This window comes from Bombus impatiens, unplaced genomic scaffold, assembly GCF_000188095.3.
Source record: "Bombus impatiens unplaced genomic scaffold, BIMP_2.2 scf_2136, whole genome shotgun sequence".
Lineage (NCBI taxonomy): Eukaryota > Metazoa > Arthropoda > Insecta > Hymenoptera > Apidae > Bombus > Bombus impatiens.
This window is the reverse complement of record NT_178555.1, coordinates 238889-260571: the sequence shown is the minus strand read 5'-3', so window position 1 is coordinate 260571 and position 21683 is coordinate 238889. Positions and strand designations below refer to the sequence as shown.

Below are 21683 nucleotides of genomic sequence, written 5' to 3'. Positions count from 1 at the left end.
AAAAAGGATGGACACGAGTAAGAAGATTTTTTCTTCCGTGCAAGTAGACACGGTTCGCGAGCGCACAGTGACGTGCGTCTAATTGACGATCGGCACAATTAAGACGATGGAAGAAACGGAAGGGAAACGATTTTCAACGTAATTTGATCGTACTTACCTGCGCGTTGTGGAATCTGTGCAGCTGAAAGCAGAAAAAAGAGACGAATGTGAATCAATGGTGAACTCGTTTAGTTTGACGACCCGACTTTTTATTTCTTTTCTTTTTTTTTGTCTTTTTGTTTGTTTTTTTACTACCGGGTCGTCGATTATAAATGTCGTTGTCAAGTGTGTATAATGTTTCATTCCTGTTCTGTTTTATCTCTGTTATGTGTGTTTCTTACATACATATATCTTCTTGTTTCTATAATACTTATTCTTTACGTATAATCTTTTTTTAGCAATCATTATTCATATCTTTTATTTGGAACGCTAGCTTGCCGTTCACGAGCAAAATTACTCTTTTTGCAAAGTACGTTCTCGCAGCCAAACAAAAAAAGTAATCTCGACTTGTTATATGTATACATAAATACATACGGAATGTTGTATATATATATATTACATTAACATTGAGAAAAGATTGTCAAGGGCATAGAAGTAAAAACACGTACAACAAGTCAGTGGAGAGAAAAAAAGGGGTTTAGGGATTCGCTTGCATAACACGAATATCTCAAACTGATAGTACTACAGCTGATAAACATCTCACTAAAGGGTTCCAAAAGGGCACAAGGGCGAGGGGGCGGACACATATAATCTATATATATACATATAAATATATTATATATGTATATATATATATATAATTTTGTGTGTACATGTGAGACGATGCAAGAGTGTCAAGAGAGATGCATTTTCCTTGGAAAAGCGAGTTTTCAGTGTCCGTGTAGTTCGTTTCGTGTCTCGAGTGAGTGATATGTATGCCTTGTTTCGAATCTGAGTGGTATTATGTCTCGTCGAGCACACGTTTTCCTCGTTCTTCTCCTTTTTCCCTCCCTTTTTTTTGTTCCGTTCTTTTTTTTCTTTTTTCTCGTTGGCTCGCGTCCAACCAACGAGAGAGAGAGCTGATTTAGACCCGGCAAAATTTGCACCGACTCTTCCGCGGATTTAGATCCGAGAGCCCAAAAGACTGCAGAAGAGTTTTGGAACACCGCGCGCGTTCTGTTAAATGTGTTCGTAGTCACGGTATTTCGATTAAGAAATCGGCGATTTAATAAATTTCTCGATCATCCGTCTTTTGTAATTAATCGATCAATTAATAGTTTTACAGATGAGCGAGACTTATTAATTAGAAAGTAACCGATTTCCGGATTATCTAATTAGAGATCGTTCGACTTGGCAATTTTCTAAGCAGAGAATTTGCCAGTTTCCCAATTTCCGTACTAATTCATAAAAGCAGGAAATCATTCACGTTTCAAGAATCCAATGATTCGAAGCAGTACCTAAATTTGTTCGTCGTCGTTGAAAACCTATGAATATCATAAATACGTTCGAATAGATAGATATATGACGAGTCGAATGCATAAATGGTGAATTAAGGCTACTGTAAATCGGTTCGCATGAAAACGCTTTCCCATGGCGAGTTTCGTCCCTCTTGTAAAACGATCGAGCCGCGGCTTAGAGCGATTTTAACGCACAGTCCCTCGATCGACAGGTTCTCTGAAATAATAACGATCGCGATATTAGCTCGAAATTGTCGCGTAATCACTGCCGGCTCTTTGTGACGCTCGCAACGTTATGGTGCATAATTGCGAACGAGAATAGGGGACGAGAAAGGAAAAAAAGAGTGCGAGAGACAGAGAGAGAGAGAAAGAGGGAAAGAAAAATAAAGGGAGATAGGGAACGAAGAGGGAAGAAGGAAGAGAATGGGAAAAATAACGTTTACACGCGTACATGGTTTTCCCGCGTACGAATTCCGATCGAGCAGCCGATATTAGATTAAATAACTCGTCAATTTTCACTTTGTCCAGCTTCGATCTATACCTGGAAACTTGGAAATCGTTGAAATTTCCCGATAATGGGCCACCTTTTCGGCAGGTAGAAGCAAATCGGTTGGACGACCGAAAAAAATCTCGTCTACCCCGAATGGAATCGAACGCAAGCCCCTGCAAATTAGCGTCTTGAACCGTTGCGCTCGTAAAATCAAGGGTCAACTGGCGATTTTTGCGAATTATACTCGATGCCTGCGATTATAGATCTTTCTCCTAATCTGGATAATAAACGGGTATCGTACATTTTTCTTCGAAATTAGCAAGGATATTCTATCTATCGTTAGTCCAAGTGTCGATCATGCAAGATCGTTTATTAGCCCGTTGACGTATTAACTTTTTCACATTAAATGTTGTTTACGTTAAATTGCAGCAATTTTTCCAAGTCTCCGGTTCTCGTTCAGAGTTTCATTATTTGCAAAATGCAAAAGTTTAGGAAGAATAGCAATCGATAAAACGCTTAAATTAATAAGAAACAGGCACAATGCCTTACCTCGTCTGACGGACAACTGCGCATGTCAGCGGATTAAAAACGGATACCTTTCCAAAGGAACATCCTAATAGCCAAAACAAAACGAAAAATTGGTCGAAGAGCTGATTCGTTGGATAGAATACTCTCGATCGCGTCGATTTCTCGATCGCTAAACCTGCCAATGACAAGCCCGCCCCGAAAAACATTTAATACGTCCGCTTCACTCTGTCCAACTAAAAAACTCAACGAATAACATCGATCTATGGGCAGTAGCCTTCGGTTCCGATTAATCTGCCATCCGAAGGAACTATCTTAAAATCCAACCTCTCGAATTGAAAGATCGCGGTTGAACGTGGTTTTCCCGATTGAAATTTCTTCGTGGAAGAGCCTTCCGTCCCACGAACGATCCGTGAAAATGAAGTGGCAGCGACTGGTGTACGAGAGGATGGCGAAAACATTGTAGACGAGGGTGGAAAGGCAATCATGTGCCATTAGCAACCACCCGATAACGAGTGAAAGGAGACTGGCGAAAAAAATGCCACCAGGAACAGGAAAAACTGACTGGGGAGTGCGGGGGATTGTTCGCAAGGATGGACAGCCGGACAGAGACGAAAAATTGACGCGTTCGTTATTACCACGGTAGTAGCAGGGAAAAGTCATGATCGTCGCGACAATCGACTCGCGGACACGGCTACCTGCCGGCCCCGTTTGATTTTTCACCCTGTCACCCCTTTCTTGCCTCTCTACATCTGACATAGGCGATAGGGAGTTTGTTCTTTTTCGAAAGGTAATTGGAATTCTTCGGAAGGATAAATCGAGTTCCGGGAGAGTATCAGGATGATTGGTTAGGTGGATCATCAATAGGGAGGATAAAAAGTTTCGCCGCGAGTAAAGAAATGGAGTTAACGGCTCTGTAAGTCGAAGTTTTGTAAATCGATCTTGCCTCGATGTAAAAAAAATCGAAATATAAAATTGATAGAGATGGCATGATAAACTCGATGCCTTCTTGGTAAATCTATATCTTCCATCGACTGATAAAACTAGCAGAACTAATAGAACTAACAGAAAATCGACGATGTAACGTGAAGTGGAAATATACGAACTCTCGTTTCTGTCCTCTGGGTACTAAAAATCTATTCTTACCACGAATGGTAATATCAATGGGAAAGGACAAACCGATGACAGTCAGGTTCGGACGAGGGGTTCAGTCGGGCCATGGGGGCAGGGAGGGTATGTTAAAATTGTCAGGCGGAAGAACGATCGCGTTGTCAGGTTTGTATCCATCGTTGCGAGAGCAGAACTCGAAATGGATGCAAGCAAGAACCGGATGTCACGAGCGGATCGATCGAAGGATTCCAGAAACGGCTAAGTGGGCCAAATCCAGTCGGGCGCACGGCGCGATAAAGCATTAACGAGAGCTCTTTCTCGTCTCTCTCTCTCTCTCTCTCTCTCTCTCTCTCTCTCTCTCTCTCTCTCTCTCTCTCTCTCTCTCTCTCTCTCTCTCTCTCTCTCTCTCTCTCTCTCTCTCTCTCTCTCTCTCTCTCTCTCTCTCTCTCTCTCTCTCTCTCTCTCTCTCTCTCTCTCTCTCTCTCTCTCTCTCTCTCTCTCTCTCTCTCTCTCTCTCTCTCTCTCTCTCTCTCTCTCTCTCTCTCTCTCTCTCTCTCTCTCTCTCTCTCTCTCTCTCTCTCTCTCTCTCTCTCTCTCTCTCTCTCTCTCTCTCTCTCTCTCTCTCTCTCTCTCTCTCTCTCTCTCTCTCTCTCTCTCTCTCTCTCTCTCTCTCTCTCTCTCTCTCTCTCTCTCTCTCTCTCTCTCTCTCTCTCTCTCTCTCTCTCTCTCTCTCTCTCTCTCTCTCTCTCTCTCTCTCTCTCTCTCTCTCTCTCTCTCTCTCTCTCTCTCTCTCTCTCTCTCTCTCTCTCTCTCTCTCTCTCTCTCTCTCTCTCTCTCTCTCTCTCTCTCTCTCTCTCTCTCTCTCTCTCTCTCTCTCTCTCTCTCTCTCTCTCTCTCTCTCTCTCTCTCTCTCTCTCTCTCTCTCTCTCTCTCTCTCTCTCTCTCTCTCTCTCTCTCTCTCTCTCTCTCTCTCTCTCTCTCTCTCTCTCTCTCTCTCTCTCTCTCTCCCTCTCTCCCTTTCCCTCTCTGTCTTTCTCTTTCATATTCTCTATCATACTGCTCTTTTTCCATCTCCCTCTTCTAAAGTGCAGAAAATCTCTGACGTGGTCGGGTGCCGCGAACTTTTCGGAAAATAATCCATGGCTGACACTTTGTGCGCCGAGTGAAAAGCCGGCCAGCCACTTTGACGAGCGTCCCGAAGAGGATCAGGTCGCGCGGAAAAATTTGATCGGCTCGCCTGGCCGATCTAGCGTGTATTGAGATGTTCGAACCGACCCCGTGGCCGCTCTGTGCCGCGCCGGAAAACAACCGGATAATGGAACATTTAGTCGGGCATCGTGAATTTTTAAAGGGGAGGCAAACGATCGTGAGGATAGAAATAAATTTCCAAGCGTGAATTTCTTCGTGGAAGAAAGCGGATACGATATTGTTACTGTTTCCGAAATTCGAGAGTACTAGATTTTCAAACATCATCGGAAACTGCAGAGTGAAAGCACGTGGGAGGAGAATGAAGTCTACTCGATTGCCGAATCACAGACTCAGCACACCCCAAAATGGAGTAAGACTACGAGAGATCATAAAGCACGGATCTCCATTAAAGCGACCGCGAGTCGGAATCGAATTCACGTACGATCTGCTCGTAACCGATGGCCAGGACCAATCAAAAGGAAGTTTGTCAGAGACACGAGCAAAGCACGTAGACGTCTTCTTCATATAGGTGGAGACGGGCCGGCCCGTATTCCATCGCAGCCGCCACCCCCTTTCCCGAATAACTCAAGAATGATTGCGTTTCGAGCGAGGAGCCCGCTGGCGTCACGTGGCACCAATAGCTTCTGCTATATAATAAAATAATACACGCAGAGAAGGCGGCCGCGCATTTACATGGCCCACGTGATCCCGATACTCTCTGTCTCTGGTCTCCGACCTTTCTTCCACCCCATTCCATCGATACACCGGGTGTGTCGCCGAGACCACTTCCACAATGGGGATTCGTCGACTGGTTCTTTGTCTCCAACACTTTCTTGAATCCTTTCTCTTTAATTTCTTCGAATATCGTTGTCAAGTACAAGCGGTGAACTTAGTTTCCAATGGACTTAAGGTAAAAGACGTATCTCATCGGAATATGGAAAATGAGCTCTTTCTTAATCTCCTACTTCTTCTTCACGGACAAAGTTAACTTATTTCTCATATGAACAGAAATTTGTTGGGTCACAGGTAGTTTGAGCTGGATTTAAGCTCGTTTCGAGGTAATGTTTTATATTTTATGGCGTCGTCGATACAGCGAAACTGGATCTTGCCATTTTTAGGGAAATTTCCAAGCAAGCCGGAAATTGAATTCCGCTTCATTTCCGTTAATCCATCCGCCGCAATTGCACGTATTATCTTGATTTTGAAGTTTGTCTAACGCGATTGAACACCGGACGCTTCGTCCCCTCTATTTTTAATGCAGTTACCGCTTGAACGAGCACTAACGCTCGGAGGGTTGCATGAAAACTTGAAAGAGAGTACCACCAAGGGCTTTTCCAGGAGGAATCGGAGAATTTACATTCGTTACAATACTCCTGGTTAATCGTATTGCTTTTCCCTATGGATTTTCTCATTGGCTCTTTTTATATCGCCCCTATTTATTCCTTTTACCATTTTCCTTTACTCCCTTCTTTTTTTCCAACTCTTTTCATTGTTTACAATTTCATCTACTTTTTATGCTCTGTATCCCCTTTTTATTTTACTCTTTGTATCTATTTTTTCATCTTTTCTCCGCACTCTTTTTCCGTTTACAAAGGTGGTTTTTCTGCGTTCTATTTAATATTTTTTCTGTTTCCCTTTTTTTTCATAATTAACCTTGTAATCCACTATTTAATGCTTTTAATACACATATCTCTCACATTTTGACCGTAATTTTTAGTTTCTCCTTTTCTCCACCTGCTACTCGTTTTACCTTCCAATTTTTTCACCTTCTTCATGTATCTTCATTTGTTCCTATTATTCGTATTTTTACACACACCCTGTAGAAGGGCGACTTCGTGCAAGAGAAGTTGGTCTCCGTAGCGGGCCTCTCCCGTTTTTGCCTGATAGGCTCGCATTCCAATGGAGTCAGAACACCCACACCGGTTTCCTTCCTTGGATTTTCTCGCTTCGCACGCAGATTTATGAAGGCAATTCGATTTTATCGCTTATTGCTTGAACTCGCCGATATTCGTGGTGTTCTGCGCCACCCCCGGAACAACTCACCACCTTCCCTCTCTTCTTACACCAGCACGTACAGTTTCTTCCAAAGTTCCCCCTCTGCGATAAGAGAGTTCTCTCTCCACCAACATTGTTCTCGTTCTCAATTAATGACCAGCTTCCAGCGATGGTTAATTTTCATGGACTCTTTCCACTTGTCTCTTGACCGTCGCTAGCCATCTTTTATAGATCCACATGTAACTTTGAGAAAGTTCACTTTTGTCCATTCGCGTGTAATTCAGTACTTTTCTTTCGGTAATCCAAACAATGTTGATAAATCACTTATGGTCGCCAGAATCGTAAGAAAGACCAAAGAAGCGATAATGAGCATTTTGTAAAATGAAAAATCGCCATTATCTTTCATCGATCCAAACTCAATTTCGTCGGATTCTACTTTTGTCCACTCGTGTCTAGTCGTTCTGCCGTAATGTTTTTTTTCATTAACTCGAGTAGTGTTTGTAGACTAACGTCCCTGATTACTATAATCATGGGTGAGTCGGAAGAACCCATTCACGAATATTTCTGGTGCGATTCACTTGCCACTTGTCTTCGATCCACGACAATTTAATCAAATTTCACCTCTGTCTGATCTAATTTTTATTCCTTACTATCTCAAGCAGTATCTACGAACCATCCTAGTTATTAGAAATATAGCGAATATCGAAGAACGATCTACAAATGTTTCTTGAAGTGAAAAATCAGCGATCGCTCTTTGTTTCTTAATATACAGCGCGAAATACATTAACTTGGATTATCGTAACGTATCATATCGAGTCTTCCTAGTAGACGTCAACGGTGACAAGTTCGCAAACTGTCTATGATATACTAGCACACCTGCTTTCCACTTACAAAATCGAATTTCTTTGAATTTCTTCAAACCGAGCTGCGCCAGCATCGAAATAGAATCTAATTTGTTTTTCACTCGACTCTGTTAATCTCCATACCGAATTCCACCAATTTGTAGCAATATTCGATAAATTTACCGAGGTTCGACATGCAAGTTTCAAGGAAGGGAGCACAGAACTACTCAGACCTCTCTGAAATACACGGAAGCTTCCCGAAGTTTCTTGGACGGATGGACGAGATGGATCGATTTAATTAGTTTGTTTTCCTAATTTTTTCTGTACCCTAATCGTATTATTCGACGTATAATAATTAGCGATTTTCTCGTTACACGTTTAATTGCGAAACCAAATGCGGCATAACCGACTGGTTGTCCGAAGCTCCTTATCGATCTGTTCGACGGGAAACTGTCGAAATGGCGGAGTTACGATTCCATTTCGAGGAAGCTAGTTAGTCTAGCGTTTACTAAAACTGCCCCTACTTTCCCTTTCGAAACAAAATTGAACTGAAATTTAAGTTGCGATATTTTTGATGCAACAACGTTATATGTATGGTTTCTCGAAACGTGAAACAAAGTTCCCTTAATAAATGATATAGACTCCGTATTCTCTCAATGGTCCAAGATTCAATCGCGATCGATTTAAACTCGTTCTGATTCGTCAAAAATAACCAATTTGTAACATATTTTAGTTCCCTGAAATTTCGTTCGAGACGATCGAAAGCGTCCGGAAATCGATCGAGTTTCCGATCAGTCGCCACGCCTAGCGAGACGATCGTTTCGAATCGTTGTATCGTGTACCCCTGTTGTTTCTTGTCCACTAACCCTCGACGCGTTTTTATCCAAAAGAATTACGAATTAAATATGGCAAATTTCCACGAACTTTCTTAAATCATCTATTCGATAAAATACATAAATTGCAATATTTTCTTTCGAACCTTAGTGTGTTCGAAATACTTAAACTGCAACATTTTATTTCTAACTATACGAAATAAAATAAGAAGGCTAGAGAATAAGCATGGAAATGATCGTCGAAGATTGAAACGCGAAGACAGGTCGGCGAACGCGTCGAGTGTCAGCGTCGACATGTGGCTGACGGCCTGTAAATGTGCGACTTCTTTTTTCCAACGAGCTTGAACATTCATGCTTTGTCTTACAGGGTATCGACTAACAATACATGGTATCTGGTTGAATAAGGGCGAGGGGGGCAAACACTACCTGCGCAAAGGACCTCAAATTAACAGCTAATGATAAAGGGCACTCTCTGCATTACGGTGGATTTCTAAGAGAAACTGGGATTTATCTGGCGGGGGATGGTCGACTCGCAACAAAATGCTCACGTTCAATGTAAGACAGCATTCGAGGCCCGGAAGCTGGCGAAAACATTTTCGCGACGTCGATCGATATCGGCCCCATGGCTTTCCGAGAAAAACCAAACGAACGGATTTTGTATTCGTTTTGCTAGATCTCTTTAAGGTGGATTTTGTGTAAAAAATTTAGAAATGTGAGATCCTGATAATCTCGGTATTCGGTAATCTTTCAAAAGTCTGAATTAACCTCTTGAAGGATATTAAAATATCTAAAAAATACCATAGGCATATCTTGTGCATAAATACAATAGGACAATAGAAGTTAATTTTATTTTTTTCTTGGCATTAGTTAAATTCCCCCAAGGGGTTAAATAACGGCTATTCCGCATTTTTGACAAAAAATTCAATCTAGCTTATTATAAATGGATATATAGGTAAATATAAAATATTCAGATAAACTCGATCGATCGATGATACGTAAAAGTTTCACCGGCTTCCGTAACAACAGATCGTCTAAACATCATTCGTTTCTTTTCCCGTGTACGTCTTCGTGTCGTATTCTAAGGACAAAGACGCGAGAGACAGAGAGGGGCACCGGAAACGGGGGCGTATTAATGTTTTTGAGTATGTATATACATATACATATACGACAGTTATAATATATATATATCATTATCGTCCCCGTTTCCATGCCTGGGAATTGAGCAAGCAAGCAAGCAAGCAAACTTTCGTCTGTCGTCGTCGAATTTGTACGAAAGGATCGCCGTGTTTTACTAGGGTGTCCTTTCCTTCCTTTCGTTCCGTTCTCTTCTCGTCCCCTCTCTTTCACGTCGATCGTCGACGATTCGCGCGACGATCTGATCCGCGGGCAATATCGACACCGGTTTCGTGGCTCTTTCCTTTCGTTTTTTCGCTTATTCACGTTCCTTAATTTTATCTCAATTTTTCCTCTTTCTTCGATTTGAATTTTTTCTTTTTTTTTTTTTGTTGTCATTATTGGTCTCGAGGGTGAGAAGCATGAGAGAATTCGGGGACACCCTATGTATGACCCACGTGGCGAGATTGTTTCTGTTCTTTCCATTCGTTCGATGCTGGGGATCTGATCCGAATTATCCGAATTGGAGAAATCAATTTGTAAGATGTCGACAAAGTTACAGTGACGAGTTCGACATTCGAGAAGAAAGGAAATTACCTCCCGTTTATTCAATATGTACCCATTTTTCATGTTTTCCGCCCAGCACCGTCTTCAGATAATCTCGCACCATTCTCGACTACTACCCTGTTCCTCAAAGTTTTACGCTCCGAACGGCGCCCCGGTTACGTTCAGGAACGTCCGCGTGAGATGTTCCCGGAAACGGTTTTTGGGGCGCCGGAGAACAGACTCGAAGACGCAGAACGGAAGGGAAATTCGTTTTGTCAACATAGTTTCGTGTTTTACAATAGTGAATAATAATAATGAATAATAATTAAGAGCAATAATAATAATAATGACGATGATGATGGTGATGATGATGATAATAATATTAATAATAATAATAATAGTAATAATAATAATAATAAAAATAATAATAATTATATCATATAGAATATATATATATGTTGGCCATGCAATAATGCTACTGTACATATATATATGTATATATAGAGACTTGAGATAGCTCGGTGGCGTTTTATTGAGAAATTTCTCTCTTTCTCTCTTTTCTGTTTTTCTATTTCTCTTTCTCTGTTTCTATCTTCCTCTCAACGATTTGCCGGCACACCGTGTATGTATCATCCCCCCTCTTTTTGCTTTAAACTCTCTCGTTCTCTAAATGCTTCCTTTCGTTCGTTCTTTTTTTTCGCTTTATTCGTCTTTCGTTCTCATATTATCATCAGGAGGATCTCGATATTGTTTCGAATTTCATGAGCTCTTCTATGCACAATGCTTCTTTATTTGTCGATTTCTTATTTCGGCTCGTGATCAAAAGCATAGACAAAAAGGGTGTCTCTGTGGTGTTCATTCCTGTTTTGTCTCTCTGTCCTGAGTTCTTTCGCCAATGCGTTCGGTGAGATTGAAAGTTTTAGCTCCTCTTTCTCACGCGAACATCTTCCTGCAATGACCCTTTGCACGGGTAGGCAGTGATCCACAGCAGCTATTGTTTGTATATTCTGGATCAAGCTGGATGCTTGGTAAAGGTAAAGCTTTAAACTTTTCCTGTTTTACTTATTAATGTTCTAAAATTTCTCGGCAAGATATAGTACACAGAACGTAGTTCTAGACAGAATGCAATGAATTGATCAAACTTTTATAATCAATAGCTTTAAGTAAAAGGGGGGAAGTGATTTTATGAGAAAAAGGAGCCATTAAGAAGATTTGGAATCACTAGCAAATTCGATAATTTTTTTCATAAAAGCACGCTCTATTCCCAACGGAAACACCCAATTATCTACCAACCCTCTCGATAATACTTAATTTCCATAAATTTTGTCTCGAAAATCGAAGCGACCACCACTTTGTTCGAATGTTTGATCGTGACAATCCTCGCTCCACTTACGAAGACGCGGGTAGCGAAAAATTCACAGCGAAGCGAGCATGCCGCGTAGAAGGGGAGAGAAAAAAAGGGTCAAAGGAGAATCATCGACGGTTCGCGACGTCGCCGGCCTCGTAGAATACGACTGTTCGAAACGCGATCAACTATCGAGTTCTCGCATCCTCCATTCTGCGATCGAGCCTATCGCTTTCGTTAGAAGAAAAAAGAAAAAATAATCGACAAAAAGGTAACCTCTATGTTAATCAATTCACTCTTTCTAACTGAAACTCCGTAGTATTTTTATCGTGTTATTTCTCTTCCACATTTTCTCTCCGAAACGCGATCGAATTAATTTCAATGGAATTATAAATTCAATAATTCCAAGAAAAATGAAAAAGAGGAAATTTAAGGAAAATTTCCGTATAATTCGTTCGTGAACAATTTTTCTATTAATTTCATATTTTCGCGATATAATTGAATTTTGTATTCAGAGGAAGGTTCAAAGCATCGTCGCTCGGAGTATCAATGACGATGGAATTAAAATTTCAACTAGGATTCTTATCGCGTTGAAAAGAAGGAAAATCCAGAAGGCAGGCAATGCCAAAAGACGTAGGCTGTGAGGTCTCGTTGCAGAATGGAAGATAGCAGTGTTAAAAAAATCCAACCCCTTGCCTACGTAGCTTTGAAAAGGATGGCTCGTACACTGAAGTGCCAGTCGAGAGGATGACTCGTGTCACCAGCGAGGTCGGAGCACAATACGTCGGCTTAAATTTGCCGAAACCGTGGCAAGAGATTGCGAAAGGGCCAGTACTCTCTTGTATAACGAAACATCCCCGTACCCCTCCGCCGACCGCTTTCGTGACTCGCGAGAATTCGAAAATAATTTTGTTCGGAACACCATTCTTTCGAAGGACTCATTGTTGCTCGGAACTCGGTTTATTCGAGGTTGCCCGATATTTCAACCTTTTTCTCTTTTATTTCCGAATGCCTTCTCACAATTTGGAAATATTACTTTTCAATTTTTGACAATTCTCACAACTTTGTGAAATTTATTCGAATTCTTCTTGTAGTACGTAATTTTCTTTTTACGATAATATCTAGTTTTGCGAAAATATCATTTTATCTTTATACTTTCAAGCAATTATTTCGCACTCGTAATTATTGAATAATTAGAGTTACTATAACGCAATAACATATTCGTGTATAAGCACAAAATTCGACATTTTCACGACGCAGAATGTTAATTAGGAAGGTTCGATTCGCGAGAAGTAATTTCGGGATAAATCGAATGCGTTTTAGAGTCCTGATACCGACGTCTGCGCCGAGGCCTCCGCGTTTAAATCCGGTTAATCCGGCTGTCCAATTTGTCGGGTGTAATTTTATTAGCCGATTGGCAGCTGGTTTCGAATTTAGAGTGTGGCTACTTGGCTGGTGATTTCGGTACCCCGATCTAAGTACAACGAACGGCACGCCAGAACGCGACATTTCGTCGATCGATTCCCCTTTTTCTCCTTCTTTCTCTGACTTTCGTGCCTCGTTTCGTCGACTTTCTGTCCATTTCACTCTACAATAACTTTTCAATCCTCCGTAATAAGATGAATAAATGATCATATCGTTGATCAAATCAATAAATTATGATTTTAGTATAATGATAAACTGAACATTTTTTCTTTTTTAAAGGAAAGGAACGGATCGATATTTGAATAAGGAAGGATGAAATGTTTCAGTGGTGGTGGACCGTCTATGGTCAGACGCATTCTAAATAAGTTGTATTCCCTTAAAACTTTCCACACGCATGCTGTTTTCAAACCTAACCCGATATAGGCTAATCCGTTTGATTTCTTCGAAGGACTGATTCATCTTTCTAAGAAGGGTTGAGAAGTTTCTATAGGTTGATTCCTAATTATCTATTTGTATTCAGAAACAAAAGAATTCATTTCGAACACTTTTACGAAGCTATAGTTCCTCTACCATTTTTTTTTTTTTTAATTTATAAAGAAACCAAATATTCTAATAAAATTATATAAATACAATTCTGTCGGAATTTTATTAATATAATCTGTATTCAGCACAGTTTGGTATTACCCTGTACAGAACAAACGGAAAGCAATTCACGGAATTCTCAAAAAAGCAGAAAGAAAGAAATCTTTTGAAACGTGCAGTAGATGTAGGCCCGCCTATATTAGCGATATGTTGTAGCCGGTTTCTGGGTCATTGGCGTAGCATGTACTTTTTCGCGTGTGAGAGTCGCGTTAGCTGGTTCGTGGTGGTCGATCGTTCGTCCCTCGACTTCGAGGTAATATTCGAAGCCAATTAGAATAGACGAGGCCTCGTCGATCTAGCCCGTTTCCGCGATTCCTCGTGCACCAGCCTCTCGAACCGTTATCCACGAAGCTTATCGACGACTCACGCGCGTGCCTCGTCGTGTTACTTAATTCGAATATCGATCGAGATTCCTAGCGAATCGAACACGTTTCAAGCATTACTTTATACGATTCTGCTTATATTGCCCCGCTGGGCAATTCTTGAAAATCGGACGAATACGATTACCAATATTCAAAATTGGTTAAAATCAAAAACGATGCAGTCATTTTTTGGAATGTCAATCTTGTTTCTGGTTAAGAACTATTACGTCAAGCCTTTCGGAGAGGACTTTTTCTTCATAATGATAATATGTGATATAATATGCTTTAGAAAAGGGGGAGAGACAAGTTAATCGTAATTTACAAATTTGCTGCGTGGTCCTACGAGACAGATTTATTATACTATATCCACAGCGATTCGCGAAAGTATTTAAACAACCATCCTTGTAGAAGCTTGGAATAAATTTCTGGCAGTGAATTTAGAATTCAAGTAGCCTCGATTAAATCGTGTAACTGCGTGGTCACCGATCGATACATCAGGATCTCCTGGTGCGTTCGAGAGAGAAGGTTCAAGCGCGGCGCAGCACGGGAATCGCGTAAAACAGGAAACGGCTCGAGGAGAGAATCAGAGACCGGGGTTGTCCTCCATTTTGATCGCAATGGGGTCAAGGTCGGGGCATTTTAACACTGCGAGATCGATCGATTGTGGCGACCGCATCGGCCTCTCGCCATTTACTTCGCTCGGACTTACGTACAAACGAATTTTCTTCTCTATCACGATTACAAATATCTATAGGACCACGATATCCGAGCCTATCCTGAGACTAGGATAATCACGTCTTTAATAGTGTTAAAAAGCAAACTAGAAAAGTGAAATGCTATAAAAAAATATGAGAAATGCAGAACGTTAACGTGTCTCAAAGTTAACAACGAAAAAGACTAGTCTTTATGGAACACTAGTTGGCAACTTCGCGGGAAAAGTTAACCCTCTATAATGTTATGCTTGGCTTTAAAATTACAAAAATACGCCCTCTATATTTTCTACATTTTATTCTCTTTGTCGTTCTTGTACTTTGAAGCACTATAAATATAGCGAGTAAATATCTAAATATAAATAATTAAAAATTAAATTAGATCGAATTTCGTCTAAGAACTTTACCCGTTTATGTGCTCGTCACTTTGAATCTGTCTCAAAAACAAGCAATCTCTTTGTAAAAATCATCATTTTTTCGATTTCACAGCAAAGTGAAAAATTGCAACGAATATGTAACCTTTCTTCCACATAAAGGAACAAAATTCTAATTATAGAGGGTTAAATTTCAAGATAAATACACGCGTGTAGAATCGATGAGAAAGTTCAAAAGCAAGTAATGAAATCAATCGTTGCGAAATCAACCCCTGAATCTCGGATCCTCCTCGAGCAACTTTCCTGTAGCTGGTTCGCGCGATTTCGAGTAGTTGAGGGCTCGTCGTCGGGTTTTTCCCGCCTTCGTACTCGTTTCTCCCTCCCTTCGTTCGTACGTTCTCTTTTACGCCTATTAACATTTCTTCTTCCCTCTGCCTTACTCCATCTATCTTTTCCTTTCAATTTATCACCTTTCTCTCTCTCTCTATCTCTCACTCTCTCTCTCTCTCTCTCTCTCTCTCTCTCTCTCGTTTTCTCTGTCCGTCGCGTTCTCTCGGTATATTCTTTCGCTTTTCCCCCATTTATTTCTTTTTCTCTTGTCTCTTTCGGTATTATCACCTCGACAACCGCGACTCTCGAGCGGCTTCTCAATAAAATGCCTCCGTACGTGTCACTTGTCAGGCTTTGTACTTTCTTGTTTTCTCTTTGCTCTCGAAAAATATACATACGTGAGAATGGTGATTGGTCGTCGTGTGATTTTCTTTCTCTTTTTTACCCAATCTGTTTGATCGTGTCTTGTGTTTGTACATGTACATGTATGTATGCTTGTACTAGATATACGTGAGTACAAGTGGATGTCTTTTGTTCGTGTTTGACTGGTCGCTGTTCTCTTTCCAATCTAAAGCTTACGTTCAAAGAAGCAGCAGCAAAAATACGGTGTACAGACACGTGTATCTGCGAATGTGTGCGTCTCATGTGTGTACAGATATGTGTGAGTATACATAGTCACGTGTACGGATTATAAATAATATTACGGTTCATACAGGTATAGCGAACGTGCATGGAATCGTACTGTTCTGTTTACTGTACTCTGCACTGTGTCGTTGTGAGTTTCTTCTCACTCGATCGTGATACATCGGTGTATTTGGACGTGTACGAAAGTGTCTGGACGCGTTTGTTTGTAACGGTGCTCTGCTATTTTGGCGGCAAAACGAGGGAAACGAAAGTTGATGCAAACGGATGTAAACGGATGCGGTCGGAACCTCTGAGAGGGATTTTACGCTTCGAAGATTGGTTCCGCGACAGCGCGGTTTCCGTTGGATATTTCCGCCATTTTCATGTAAATAGGAAAATTATCAAAAAAGAAAAAAAAAACTGTTTCGGTTTATTTCAATTTCTAGCTAGAAAAGAGAGTCCTTATCTCTCCAATTTTTCGCGCACTTCAGGGGGGGAAAAAATGTTTTGACAAAGAAACAAGTCTGATCTAGAAGAAAGCTTCGATGTTCGATACTGTTTAATCTTCAAAAAATCGATTCTATCAAAAATCCTTGCCATTTTACAAAAGAGATTTCCAAAATATCCATTATCACAAAATGGATTATAACAAAAATAATCGCTCGATCTTCCGTCTTTGAAACATCGAAATATAACTATAAAAATTCAAAACAGAAAAGCGGCTAATCAACGTCGATTTTACGCGATGAATCGATTCCGACGACGAGGAACAGGCGTCGCGACGCGCCAGAGCCAAGACATCCTGTGATCGAGGCCTGCAATCGCAGGACATCCGTAGCTTCTGACGCGACCGAGTAGCGAGAACCTAGTCGTCAGGGAAGTGGATCGATCATGAGGATCAATCATCAGGAGTGAGACGAAACTTTGCTCGAGCGAACCACGCAGCGTACGTCTGCGTGATCGCTCGGCGCTCGCAATCCTCCCTCGGAAAATGATACCGAACTTCCTTCAAGAAACCGCGAAATCGACGATGAAAGAAAAACACGAAAGCAACCAATGACAATCCAAATAATTTCGGAAATATCTACGACAACGAACCGCGCTGGTGAATTTTTAACTTTTTTCATTTTTTTTTTGCTCGAGTGGATCGAAAAATAAAACGGGCAAGAGACCCAATTTTTTAAACTTCCACGGTATCTTTTATATTTTTAATTTATATTTCTCAGAATGTAATTACTTCTCTGGTGAAATTTTCGCACGACGAGAAGTTGAGGTATTGTTTCGTGCAGATCTCGCGAATGAAGGATTCATTAGGTTAGGAAATCAATTTTTTTTTATTTATTGAAACTTGCACATTCGTTCGATTCATTTAACCACAAATTCGTAATCGAAGATTACTGCTCTTCAAAAAAGACGAGCTTGATGTACTTGTAAAAATTATCTAACTTAAGTCGCTTTGCTAATAAGCTTTTATACTCTGTAGAGTTGTTCTCCTTCCATGGATTGATATAGTATTTAATTAACAAGACGAAATCGTTATTTTAGAGGTAGGAAAGAATCGCGAGAGCTGCACGGGCCGCCATTACGATTCGAAGGCGATGCAAAATCATGGCGACTGCATGGGTCATCGTGGAAATGAAACAAGAAAGAAAGAATGCGCAGGGGTTGGAACTGAGGGCTTGTGAACAGAAAAAGAAGAAGAAGCCTGTTATGAGCGTTCGCGGTGGCAAAACGAAAATAACTGATAAAAAACCGCGGGGAATCGATCGATCGATCCGTCGGGTCGTTCGAATCGAAAATCAATATTGAGGCAGGTCGGACCTGAACGAAAAGAGAAAAAGGCGAGAGCGGTGTCGCGTTGCTTCCGGTCCGCGCAGAGTTCCGCTGGTAACTTGGCTGGCGAGCAGGAAATATCAAAAAGAGGGTCGTTTTTCATTGATTAGATCCCTTCTCCTCATTCACAAGAGTAGACGATGAAATCGAGATAGCTGAACGTTCGATCTTTCTTTTGAAACTAGATTTTTTTCTGCAAAAAATATTTTCTACATTAATGCGTATCCTCGATTTGACTCCAAAGAGCGAAGATCGCAATTTCGCGGGAATTTTGAGTCGTTTCTCCAATTAATGGCTCCTCCAACAGCTCCTTTATTATAATCACTGCTGATGCGCGATAGAATTCTTTTCAAATTCGAAGCATTATCATTTCGTGGAAGAAGCGATCTCTATTCCGTTCAATGAAAAAAACCACAGAATTTTTGGAATATCTCTCGGCTCGGTCAGGAATTCCCATCGGTCCCGCACGTATCAGTTGCGTAATTGACGAAGTATGCGAGACACGCGGTGGTATATGTTAATGTGTATCGTGTGTGATCACACAGAATGTCTGTATGTAAGTTGTATGTAACGTATAGAGAGAATATATGTCTGTATATATATATGGATATATATGTATATATAAAGGCAAGGTCAAAGGTCAACGTACGTCTCGATCCATTACAACAACGTCATATATATATATATATAAGATAATATAATATAATAATATAATAACAATATAATCTGGTTTATAGAGAACAGTGTAGTTATCATAGGTGGAATTAGTTACGAAACACCGAAACTGAGAGACTCACAAGCAGGAAGAGGAGGGTGTTTTCCTTCGTTTAGAGTTGACCGATCTCACGTTAACATTGCGCATCTGGTAGTCTGCAATGCAAAACACACTTTGGTAGGGTCAGGGACGGACGACGGCCTTTCGAGGTGACGAGAAACGAAAAGCAACTTTTTTTTCTCAGATTTCAACAATGTCTTTTTTGTTGACAAAAAACACGAGCGAATATATATAGACATTCTTTAATTTTATTCGTTTTTTTTCAGTTAATTCTTGTCGTTCATTCACCAGGTGGTCGGCTCTGTCTCTCTCTCGCTCTTTCTCTATCTGTCTCTCTATCGGTCTCTACTGCGCTGTTTCTTTATTACTCTGCATCGAGTTGGTCTCTATCTCTCACGCTATAATCTCTGTCTCTTAGGTGAGGGGCGGTGCGAGCTACTAACCCCCATTCAATTCTTTTTTGCCTCTCTTTTACTTTCGATTGAAACCCTCTCTACTGTCAACGAGTTTGCACCCCCGTCGCAAGCCGTCGTCTGTGTTCTCAGTGCTCGTTTCCACGCCAGGGGGGTTGAAGTCGGTCACCGCGGTCGGCTCCCAAAGCAGCCCTTCTTCCTAATTCGATTTGCTTTCTTTTTTTCTCTCTCTCTCTCTTTCTCTCTTTTTCCTGTTTCTGTATATAAGAGATATTTCGATTTCGCGAAGTTTGCTTTCCATGACATCTCTCGGGTCACAGAGTTTTCACGTTCTTTTCAATGCAGGGTTCACAGGGTGCCTGGGGTATGTCGACGCCGCACCGAGTTCAATCCCTCGAATTCCGACGGGAACGCAGCGCTTACCCCGGCGTTCCTTGACTATGGAAGCGTCGAGCCAGTTCGCGGGTAAAAATCATCGATCGTCTCGGAAGTGATGCTTGTGGCAACACGAGAACGCTCCGATTATCGTTCACGAAATTTTCCATAATTAAATTATCAATACCAAAGACAACAATCTGCTTTTAAATCGTTTCTTTAACTAAATAAGCAAATGAATAATTGGTAGAAATGTATTACATGAATTTCAAGTCTCACACTGCGCGTCACAGAAAATCATAAATAATGGAAATTTTAGATATTATAGAAGTATGAAAACTGATTCTCGGAGAAGAATTCTCGTACTGTCACGCAAGTCCGTCCGGAATCGACTTTCGAGGATGACGGAAAGCGGAACAGGGGAGCCGCGAGAGGGGGCGCGTGATCGCCAATCGAATGAAATAGGTAACTCGTTTGCCTTTTTTTCTTTCCTCGGCGACGTGTGGAATTGCGCACACGGATCGTCGAGTAGTCGCGCGGCCTGTCAGTTGGTCGCCGTGTAACGAGAGGGTGCCGACGTGCGAGCAGAAGTCCACTCTAAATTCGAAACGAAAGGAACGGGGTGAATATTCACGCGGCGCTAGAACAATAAAGAAGATCAGGAGAATCTGTAGGGGCTGGCAACGGATCCCCTGCGAAACGACCGCTTCTCGTGATTCTCTTGTACTCTTTGCTCGTCTCGATTTCGATCATCTGTTTCGTTTTTTGGCTCCTTTTCTTCTCTCTCTCTCTCTCACTCTCCTCTCTCTCTCTCTCTCTCTCTCCCTCGCTCTCACTCTATCACTCTCTGTTTCGATTATACTTTTTTTCTAGTTTGACTTCGCTTTCTTTTCGATTCGATAAAAATTTGAAGTAAGTATATTATTTTGCTTGTAAATTTTTAGAAACAGAGAGCACGCGTCCCGATGTAAAGGGACAATCCGCGCGGTTTCTCCCTGCTTATCTTTCTCTTCTCACTCTCTCGGCGGTCTGTCTCTTCGCGTTCGCGTTCTTTCGGACTTGCTCGATCCAGGCGCTCGACTCTCGGTGAAAGTCCTTACAGATCCTTGGCGCACTATGAAATCTCTTTCTTCTATAAATGCGATTAAAACTTGCAAAATCGATCGATATTTAATTTCGATACAATATGAAGTTAAGATATCCGGATGTCCATAATGACGCCAAGGTTCCAGATATCTGAAAAGAAGATTAGTTGCTGCGGGGGAACAAAGAGGCATATCGTTGTCGTTGACGCGTTGCTCGAGTTAGAATAACGTTCGAAATACTGTGAAAAGAATTTTATGCAACGGATCGAACACGAACAGTTTATAAAATATTACGTTAGCTCCACGATAAGAAAAGATTTAAGATCTTCGATTTCGTCAAATATACTCGTTATGTATATATCGCTCCAAACTACCCAAATCCAGCACGTTGTTGTTTCATTGGAAAATTCGACAGTCATTGACTAATCCAAACAAAAAAAATATTTTCGTCGAACATCCTTTCAACTATGGAATTACTACAGAAATTTCAGCAATCTTTGCTCATCAAAAATGAAACTTTGACCTCTTCTCTATAAAGGATTCAATCTCTTACGAAGTTATCCCCTCACGCTCGCTCCTTTTGCGCCTCTCTACTCCGCTACTCTGTACTCGTGAATCTTAAGCATCATCAACACTCATTTCCATCTCGTGCATCCCTACAACTGTAATTCAGCTAGCGGAAGTTACTTCGTACGATCGTCACGAGATACCCAGACAATTCTCGAAGAACTGGACAGGAGGAACGATTCTCCAAATTCGATCCACCACAAAGGGAGTCGATTACCTTTGACGGAACCACCTGTTCGTGTCGTTTTTCTCTCGTTACCTAGCGGGCCGAATTCGGTATCCGGCCATAGACCGCCCTATAAAAAGCGGGAAAGTGGACGAGCAGCGAAGGCCATCGAGGGGGGTTAGGGATCGTGAACGGGGTGGTTGGCGATCGACTCGACGGAAGAGAGGTCAGCTATAGAGAGGGACGGGGGCAGGGCCCGGCGAATTTAAAAGTAATTTTGACGTCGGCAAGAGCGCCGCGAAAGGGTTTCCGACGGATCGTTACAGGCCTTTGATCGCGAATTAAAAGCTTGAAGTCGACAGTTTAGCGATGCCACCTCTACAGACCTCTCTCTCTATTCCCGTCCTTCCCACCTTTCACCCTCCCACCCTTTTCAATCTACACATCTGCCAGCTCTATCTCCATCCAGCCCAACTACCCTTCCTTCCCCGCTCTAGCTCTCTTCATCCACGGTCACTTCTATTTTTTTTTTTTTTTTTT

At 41.4% G+C, this 21683-nt stretch overlaps 1 protein-coding gene across 1 annotated transcript in view; it reads right to left on the bottom strand.

Annotated features, from left to right (window-relative positions):
* The window catches only part of LOC100750216 (one cut domain family member 2-like), an 84114-nt gene that overhangs the window by 11209 nt on the left and 51222 nt on the right, over positions 1-21683 (bottom strand). Inside the window, exon 5 of the mRNA XM_024371852.2 lies at positions 158-181. Coding sequence (XP_024227620.1) covers positions 158-181 — 24 coding nt within the window. The remainder of the gene's footprint in view (positions 1-157; positions 182-21683) is intronic.